Raw genomic sequence first — 10,327 nt, forward strand, 5'->3', positions numbered from 1 at the left:
TTAGGGTCAATTTACGTATAATCTGCATAACAATCAAAAGTGTTCAAAATGAAAGAAATCAGGGGAGAGACACAGGGAAACAGCAGAGACCCAAGTACTGACCAGGCTGAGCAGGGGAGGATGTGATATCATTTAGACCAGGGGGCGGCAACTCAAATTGTTGAAATTGGACCAAAAACACAAAAAACAAATATGTCTGGAGCCGAAAAAAATGAAGTCTTGTATAAGCCTTAGAAAGAAGGCGAAAGGCAAAATGTTGAGAAAAAAGTCAAAATGTTGAGAAAAAAGTCGAAATGTCGAGAAGAAAGTCAAAATTTCAAGAAAAAAGTCCAAATGTCCAGGAAATAGTCAAAATTTCAAGAAAAAAGTCCAAATGTCCAGGAAATAGTCAAATGTCCAGGAAATAGTCAAAATGTCAAGGAAAAAGTCGAAATATCGAGGAAAAAAGTCGGAATGTCGAGAAAAAAGTCAAAATTTTGAGAAAAAAGTCAAAATGTGAAGATTAATGTTGAAGTACAATTTCGAGAAAAATATCGAGATTAAAAAGGAAAATGAAAAGGGAAGAAAAAAAGAAGAAAAAGAGAAAATACAGAGGAAAAAAAAGGAAAAAAAGGTCAAACATTTTTGAAAAAGCTTCAGGGAGCCACTAGGGCGGCGCTAAAGAGCCGCATGCGGCTCTAGAGCCGCAGGTTGCCAATCCCTGATTTAGACTAACACAAAAATTTCTCTGAGCCAACCACTCTGGAGCTGCACCTGAATGCCTTCACATTGCTCCAAAGGAGATATTCAAATATTATGATAAGATAAGATAAGATAAGATAAACCTTTAATAGTCTTACAGAGGGGAAATTTGCATCCACTGTGTGGCATCTTAAAGAACCATGATTGATCACACCGTCTCCTGAATCTGTGGCCATGTGGAAATCATTAAAAACCCTAAGCAGCACAGATTTTTGAAAAGACCTTAAACCAGAGTGAAAACCTCAACAACTTAATTTGCATCAGATAAGACATTCAATTGAGTGTAAATAATTTTCTCAAAAACTTTTTGGAGGATAGGAAATAAACTGGATAAATGATGAGGTTTTTTTTGACAAGTGGTTGGAACGTTGTAGTGTTTCTCAATGTTGGCCCTCATGGGCCACTGCCCTGCAAGATTTAGATGTTTCTGTGTCCTTATACAACTGATTTCAATGACTTGATCACTATTGTCCTGTCAACAGAGTCTGCACCGGTTCGGTAACCACATTAAATCCTGCCGGTGTGTATCCTGCATGGCTCACAAAGCAACATGCACTCTGACTGGACGGCACACAACGGGCTCAGAGGAGCTCGGTCTTCTCCTCATCTCCTGATCAGGATCCAAGTGGAACGTTTGAATGTGATCACGCGGGAGATCAGCAGGAAGGTACAGAGGAAAAATCTGCAGAAATCATGCAGGTATCCTGAGTCTTAAACCCAGGAGTTTATAAATGCTTGTGATGTCAATCCTGAATCTCCATTCACTGCTGGAATTTTTTCAATTTATGAAAAAAAATGAACCTTGACCTACTTTCATTGATTGATTGATTTGTCTTTGACAAAACACTGTAAGTTATGCAACTTCTATTCAGTTTCTGATTTGTGAACTTTTTTTATGTCGGTATTCCAACTTAGATGAAACATTTGTTGAAAAATTGAGCACACAGATTATTTTGTGATTATTATTTTATGTTTTATGTTTGCTTTGGGAAGCCATTAACAAAATAAGACTTTTTTTTAATGCTGAAGTTCTTAGCCCAGTCCTTCTTTTTAAGTTACAAGAGGAACACACTTTAAAATCAATACCATAAAACACTTCTTTACACAATAATTCTAAGACTGAAAACAAGAGAGGGAAATATGTAAAAGTGACTTTTTTCCTTCTTTTTCTAACAACTGTGCATATATATGGCGGGTTATTGCAGAGGTTGGCAAACCGGGTATATTTATTTACACATGTTAATTCTTTTTAAAATGTTTTTTTTATTTCATTTACTTAGTTTTTAGTATTTTTTTTTTCATAATTTCTGTCATGAATTTTAACACCTTACTTTCCACTTTAACAAGTAAGATAGATTAAGATGATACAAATGCCATCTTGTCTGATGTCAACAATGAAACTGAGTGTTCTTAATAACTGCAGAATACTTTCTTCTCACGTACAACTGGTTGCATACAGTAACTAAAGCCAAACTTTAAAGGCATTACATATTTGAGTGTGTAGAGATTTGTGTGTAGCTGATTTAATAAAAAGGTTTTATCATCAGATGGTTGGATAGAATGTTGTTGCTGCTACAAAAAATAAAAATACAAGTACATTTGGGCCAGTCTAATGTATAAACTCTGAGAATAAATGGTGATGACGGCTAAATTATCAGATCTGTGAGCCAGTGTCAAATATATTTACATATTTCTTGGAAAATCGCATAAGAATGTGGGTAATAGTTGGATGAAAACGTGACCAATGTTTTAATTTTTATTTTATGTTACTGAACAGTATATCCTACTGAAGATGTGGTTAATTGTACCTTCTGTCTTATCTTGAGGATTTAGTTTCATAATCTCTGTTATAAGACTTTACTTACCACTTGAACAGTTTTTAACTGTACTGACTGCTTGTCTGATCTTTATACCGATAATAAAATACTTTCTTCTTGCATCCAACTGGGTGCACAGCAAAGTCATGTGTTATTTTCTTGCTTTTGACTAAAAGCAGGAACGCTCACTGAGGGTCTTGGTCCCTCTTTAGTTGTGCCAGCATTTTCAACCTTTTTTTTTTTTATTACTTTTTGAAAATGTTGTAAAGTGTTTGTGCAGAAAAGAAAAACTGCCATTGAACGTCAGGAATTCCAGACAAGGACAAATTCACTCAGTCACTCACAGGAACAGCCCTTTGCTTGACCAGTCACGGCATAAAGTTTTTACTATAAAATCACAATGAAATCATATGATCATATAGTAGTAGTAGTTTTATGTGGTTTTATCTTAATGTTTCAATTTAAAGGCGCTGTCACATTAACTTGAATCACCATTTTTAATTATTTTACTGTGTATTATGTTTTATCTTTGTTTTGTGAAGCAGTTTGGTTTTAAATCTTTATGTAGATAAAGTTGACTCCGGCAGACGCCTGTAACCCTGTACACAATTAAACGGGTATAGAAAATGGATGGATGGAAGTTGACTTGTCTTGAAAGCTGACTAGTATTATGCAAATGTTACCTCAAATGAACAACAACATATAACTTTTTTCACAGTGCCACAAAAGAAAAAAAAAGTGATTTGGGCAATGCTACACCCCTGACTGCTTCCATGGGATTGCAAAGGTAAGTTGCTCATCATCAGTCTTCAATGAACTGATCTTCATCAGGAAAAGCAGATGTTTGGGCAGTTTTCTGGTCATTCAAGCAATTGTTGCTTCATATAAGTCTGGATGGGGTAAGAAAACCTTCAACAGACAACCTGAATTCAGCATTCAGTCAGGACTATTACTCATTTTACATTTTACTATTACACACAGTTTCCAATGTTCTTGACAAGGAGCCCCTAAAAATGTACCTCAAGATAAAAACATGCAACCTTTTAAAAAAAAAAAACAGGTTTGCAAATCTGCCTTTGAGCAAACATCAAGATGAAACCAAAGTGGAGCCGTTTGGCTTGAAGTCCTTATACCTCCACCCATCTGGAGTGCTGGGATTGGACTGCGTGAGAGTTGTGTGTGAGAGTTGTGTAGACGAAACCTCAATAAACTGAAGATATGTTGGAAAAAAGAAAGGCCCAAAGTTTCCGGAATAGCGTGAGACTATTAAAAGTCATACAGGAAGTGATTACTTCATGTTGCTGCTGCTAAAGTAAACTAAGAAATGGGGGTACTTTGTGTTTTTCTTCTTTTTTGGCTTTTTTTTTTTTAATAAATAATGGCACACTGATAAAGCACTATCACTGTTTTATACTGCATTTGCTCATTGTACTTCATCTTGGGTTGTATGATTTTTATTCTTTTTTTGATTAAAAAAAAAAAGAAAAAGTAGCTTCAAGAGATGATATTAACTTGTGAACATGAAGTGCAGTACCCGTGTTAAGAAAATGAACAAAGATTAATTGAGTCCTGAAACTGAATCTGTACCTGTTGGGCTAGTCGGGACAAAAGAGTGAATGTTGATGTTTTACCAAGGCTGTTAAAAAGCAGGAGAGTGGTAACCTAGTGGTGAACAATGCTGAATAATGCTGGAAAAATGGCAGCCCACTGCTCCTGCTGTGACTGGTGACGGGTTCAAAAGGAAGAGTCCTGCTTTTGCTAAAGGGGATTAATAAAGTATCTCAGTATTTCTGTAATAGTGCACACAAAAACATGCAGTGATTCTTTTTTTCTTACCGAGTTGATATAAAAGTCTTATCAGGTTTTAACCGCTCCTTATAGGAAGCTTTAGTTTCCTGGTAAACTAACACTTTCTTTTTGCATTGCTCAGCAAAAGAAATACCAGCTTGACAGGACATCTCACCAAAAGCGTGTCACACAACAATCTCTTTGTTTGTCTGCATTGTTCTTATTGTCAACAAATGCCATGACAATCAAATTAATCTCTTCCCCCCACTGATGGCTCCCTGCCTCAGCTTTCCTTAAAAACTCAAAACTTAAGAAAACAAAACTACAAAAAAACAATTGAGCACTGATTTTTAGCAGTTTCTCAACCAGGGAGGAAAAAAATGCCTCTCTTTGGGAGCATTTTTGATATAAGGTTAAGCCACAGTTTATGCTGCCATTTAAGTTTATTTCTATGCAATTTGTTGACATTAAGAAAAAATGATTTTTTTTTACAAGATTAGGCCTCTAGTAGGTCAAAATATGTGCGAGAGATTCCAGAGTAAAGCCTGAGGGAACAAAAACACTACATAGATTAGAATGGGTTGAATATTTTACACTGCCAACTAATAATGAATAGAGCACTTACATGAACAAAGAAAGTGCACAAAAATGACAGTTACAGCTTTATGAAACTCTTGTCCCTGAGGACCGGGGCTGAGTTTCCCGTGATGGAGGTCACACACTTCCAAAGACAACTTTTTGGTGAACTGGGACGGAGACAGAGTCAGAGATGGGGCTCTCAGGGCTGCGGCGGTGATTGTCCTCCCACAGGGTCGTGCAGCTTCCTGACATGTTTCTTCAGGTCAAAGTTCCTGCAGAAGCCCTTCCCGCAGGTGGGGCAGGTGAAGGGCTTCTTGTCGTTGTGCGTGTGCATATGGAAGGTGAGGTTGTACACCTGGTGGAACGCCTTGCTGCAGATGGAGCATTTGAACTGCTTTTCCCCACTGTGTGTCAGCTTGTGGTTTTTATAGTTTCCTGCAAAAGAATAAGGACAGGATGAGAATGAAATACAGAGAGCCCTCCAAATCTCCCAAGATTTTGCGACTTTATGAAACCCTAAAAACTGTTATTTATGGCTGGTAATTACCCTGGCTTTTAATGATTATGCTTTTAGCAAGATTTTGCTCAATTTAGGAAAGTAGTGTACATGTCATGTTTAATTAAACATTCATTTTTTGAACACTCTAACTAAAGCAATCTAAACATATATAATATCAACAAATATTATAATATTTTTGGAGGGGATTATATTAACTAGACGATCATTTAAAAATCTTATTTTTGTAAATTTGATGGCTAAATCCTTTTGCTGCACGAACATAAATGCAACAATTCTGACTTCATCATAACCCTATAATGCCAGATTTCAGAGACATCCGCACCACCGCCATTATCAGAAAAAAACTAAAAATATAAAGTATTAAAAAAAGTATTAAAAAGTATATTTAAAAAGTACTAAAAAGTGTTAAGATAAATTAAAGAAAATATATATAAATATAAAATTACCCACTGTGTTAATAATAAGAGAAAAAATGTTATAATCATTATTTAGAAACTGTTAAAAACTAAATCGGAGGTATTTCAAGATACAATAAACACACACACACACACACACACACACACACACACACACACACATATACACACACATATATATATATATATATATATATATATATATATATATATATATATATATATATATATATATATATATATATATATATCGTCCGCTATATATTAATTCTGCACTTCCATTTGGCCCAATTTTACGTTGGACGCCCTTTCTGACACGTTTCAGCCCCGGTCTGAGGTGCTACTGGATTAGTATTTGTTTATTGAAGCAGCCTGGAGGCTGTTAGACCATCATTACATGGACACTGCAGCTGAGAATAAGATGTAAGCAAAAAAGTAAATTATTTTTTATAAAAGCGGAGATACAAATTTTAGAGCATAAAAACTGATTTACACCACATAATCTATATGGCGCTACACCTGAAAGTAAAGTCTCATCACAGTTTGTGACTGTCACAGTGTCACACAAAAAGAAAAGAGGAACTTTTACTCATGTAATCCCACCTTTCTGATGAAATCCTTTCCCACAAAACTCGCACACAAACGGTTTGTATCCGGCGTGGATGCGGGTGTGAGTGTTGAGGGTGGAGCTCCGGTTAAAGGCTTTCCCACACTGGTTACACTTGTGAGGTTTTTCCTGTCATAAACGTCGGAGAAAAAATCATGTTAGAGTTAAAAATCCTCAAATTACAACAACAACAAAACGCATCACAATCAGGGGCCTATTTTAGACTCAGATTATTCTCATTTCCAGCTGAGGCTGTGTGCATGTTGGACAGTATCACAGTAGTCGACAGGAGGAGCTCAGTCCCAGCGAAACCAAACCATCTCCTCCTTGCGCCTCAACGCTCTTGTACCCCTTATAATAAACAGGAAATTTGGAAGCAAGTGTCAAATTTACACCGCTTACACTTCATTGGATATGTTTGTTTTAGGTAATGTCTTAACCAAACATGTGAGCATATAAGAAAAAAATATCATCTAAATGGCATTTAAACGGTAACAACTTTAGGCTGCTGTTACATTTTTATCCTAAAAAAGAAGGAAAAAAAAACATTGGACACCGTCCGTTTAAACTGCAGACCACAACTCAAGCCCCATAAAAGGGAGTGATTAACGGGTCGGAAAATCAATGTTTGCCTTCTGAAATTTGACCATGAGTGATCATGATCGACTGTTGAATTGTCAACAGTGTCCTAGAAACCTTCAAATTTCAAGCAATAATGCCGCTGGAAGTATCACACACACACAGGACAAAAAATAAATAAAAAAATACTTTTGTCGGATAGACTTAAAAACAAGCCAAAGTCTGCCGTTTGGAAGTGAAAGCCTCCCGTCGTCTCACCTGAGTGTGGATGATTTTGTGTCTGCAGAGCGTGCTCGCCTGCCGGAATCCCTTCCCGCACACTTTACACACGAACGGCCGCGCGCCCGTGTGCACGGGCATGTGGCGGGTCAGGTTGTAGTGCGCGTTAAACACCTGGTAAGGAGATAATAATAATATAAAACAACAACAATAATAATAATAATAATAATAATAATAATAATAATAATAATAATAATAATAATAATAATAATAATAATAATAATAATAATAATAATAATAATAATAATAATAATAATGAGCACAACACTTGTATAAAAACAGGGTAAAATAGCGTTATAATGAAAATGAAAATGATGATGATGATGATGATGATGATGATGATGATGATGATGATGATGATGATGATGATGATGATGATGATGATGATGATGATGATTAATAGAAAAAGTAGTGCAGTCACCCACTGCAATTAATCAATTCAGGGGCAAATTTAAAAGTAAAAAAAAAGGGAAATTGAGGTCCTGTAATTATCCAGCTGTGTCTATTAAAGGCGGGCTAATCTGTTGGGGTCATTTAATAGGCTGAATAAAGTGAACAAATTGTTTATAACAGTATAATGAGAACGAGATAAAAGAGCAACACGAGCCGCCTAACCAGATTAACTTTAACTCCCGAAAAGAACGCAGCAGGTTGACCCTTTAATTAATTACTGGTCTCAGTTTATTCACATTTACAGAGGCATATAGGAATGCACAATTTAGCTGATGTTCGGAAATGTAGTTTTTTGTGTTTGGAGCTGCTCGTGCAGGCAGCACTTGTGCGCCTTCAGCGCGCTCCGTAATTCAGCGAGGAACAAAGGACGGGCCGAAACTCACACACTTACACAATTACAAGAGCAGATAAATGCAGCTCACAGTCACCCCGAGGAAGGAAAGGAGTCAAATAAAGAAACAAGACCAAAATTAAGGCTAAATGATGTTCATCCAAAAAACGGGGTATTGGTGTGCTTCATTATAATTATGCTCTTTAGTTATTTTGTGTTTCAATGCCGGTAAATCAAGATTAGGATTGAGTGTATAATAAATTAAAATGGATCAGTGTTATCATGCAGATCATTGGCTGTGATAAAGAAGGTCTTATCCTCAAAGAGCATGCGAGTGCACACATACGCACATATTCATAGGCTATATATACATATATATACATATACATATATATATATATATATATATATATATATATATATATATATATATATATATATATATATATATATATATATATATATATATATGGGGCTAAGAACCTCAGAATTTAAAAAAACGTCTTATTTTGTTAATGGCTTCCCGAAGTAAACATAAAACTTTTTTTTTGTAAGTAAATATGTACATATCTTTGTATTGGATTTACTTAAACACACACTGCTGCCCATTAAGTCGGAATATTTTATTATAATCATTGTTATCATTATTATTATCATCATTATTATTATTATTATTATTATTATCATTATTATTTTTATTATTATTATTATTAGTATTATTAGTATAAGTATTATTATTATTAATAATAATAATAATAATAATTTGTTCATCAGTTCAAGAGAAGACATGCATATATATATATATATATATATATATATATATATATATATATATATATATATATATATATATATATATATATATATATATATATATATATATATATATATATATATATATATAATACTTCGATGTACAGACTGCTGCCCATTAAGTTAGAATATTTTGTTTGCAAAAACATATATTACATTTTATTAACTGGTGCCAACAGATAGTTTTGCTGTCACATTTGCCATGGAGACTATTTGTGAGTGTCTCTCCCTCGCTCACCTTTCCGCAGACCTCGCAGGTGAACACCTTGGGCTTGCTGCCGGGGCAGGAGCCGCTGATCCGGGCGGTGGCCGCCGCCGCCGCCGCGGCCGCGGCCGCCGCCGACTCCTTGAAGATCTTGTCGGTGAGGATGTGCTCCCTCTCCTTCATGTAGTGCTGGATCTGGCTGTGGGACAGTTCCCTGAAGGCCTGCGCCCCGGACCCCCCCGGCTGCAGCCCCGGCCCCGGCCCCGGCTTGCCCCTCTCCTGCTGCAGCAGGGCCTTGTGTCGGGCCGACAGCAGGTACGAGGCCATCGGGTGCAGGTTGAGCAGCCCGGCCGGCGGCGCGCATGCGCCCCCGGGCTCCGCGCCGCGGTTCAGGTAGCACACGGCGGGGAAGGAGGACTGGTTCACCACCCGAGGTCTGAACAGTTTATACTGGCCGGCGCTCTGGCTCAGCCCGCACTCGTCCTGCTGGCTCGTGTAGTTGAACCCAAAGCCGAAAATGTCCGTCGGAGCCGGAGGGGTGGAGGCGTCCAAGTGCGGGTCCAGCCCGGTGACGCAGAGCCGGTGGCCCGGCTCGTACCCGAGCGGCACCAGAGGGATCATGCACTGCAGCGGGGACGGGCAGGCGTCCGGCTTCCCCGCGGGAGCGGGCTGGAACCAGCCGGGGAGCGCCGGTATCGACCTGCAGGGCTCGGGCGTCCTGGCCATAATCCGGTCGATGGAGAAAGCGAGGGGCTTGGTGCTGCCGCCGCCGGAGGGGAGCATGTCTGTGCCCGCGGGCTGGCTCTGGGCCGCCGGGGGGGAGCCCAGCATCCCTGCTGGGCGGCACAGAGACGCGTCCATCACCTGCGCACCAGCCGCGCACAGACGCGCAGCCGAGGAGAGAGTGCGCGCAGGAACCCCGGGGTCGGTGCTCCTCACCGGCCCGCAGGAGAGGGCCACATCTGCCGGGAAACCCCCCTCCCCAAAACCCCCCCACAGCAACACCTCCAAAAGCCGGCTCTGTCCCCGCGTATTGACGCCAATCAGGGCCGCCGGGCGCACTCGATAAGTGCGTGTGGAGAGCCGAGACCTCGCCGATCGTTCCCGTCCTGGAAGGAGAGCGCACAACTAAATCATTTGTTCAATTGTCCTCCGTCGATTCTCGTCACTTGTCGACCCTGGAGAGGAGGAGAAGGAGG

The 10,327-nt window shown here is 38.8% G+C and overlaps 1 protein-coding gene across 1 annotated transcript; it reads right to left on the reverse strand.

Annotated features, from left to right (window-relative positions):
- Positions 1-4,740: 4,740 nt before the first annotated feature.
- Positions 4,741-10,097, reverse strand: fezf1 (FEZ family zinc finger 1). Its single transcript, XM_061722693.1, has 4 exons — positions 9,162-10,097; positions 7,306-7,440; positions 6,465-6,597; positions 4,741-5,360 (listed from the first exon to the last, which is right to left on the reverse strand). Exons 1-4 carry the CDS (start codon positions 9,987-9,989, stop codon positions 5,125-5,127), a joined length of 1,332 nt encoding a protein of 443 aa, XP_061578677.1. The 5' UTR covers positions 9,990-10,097; the 3' UTR covers positions 4,741-5,124.
- Between the last annotated feature and the right edge of the window lie 230 nt (positions 10,098-10,327).

Source organism: Cololabis saira, chromosome 5 (genome assembly GCF_033807715.1).
Source record: "Cololabis saira isolate AMF1-May2022 chromosome 5, fColSai1.1, whole genome shotgun sequence".
Lineage (NCBI taxonomy): Eukaryota > Metazoa > Chordata > Actinopteri > Beloniformes > Belonidae > Cololabis > Cololabis saira.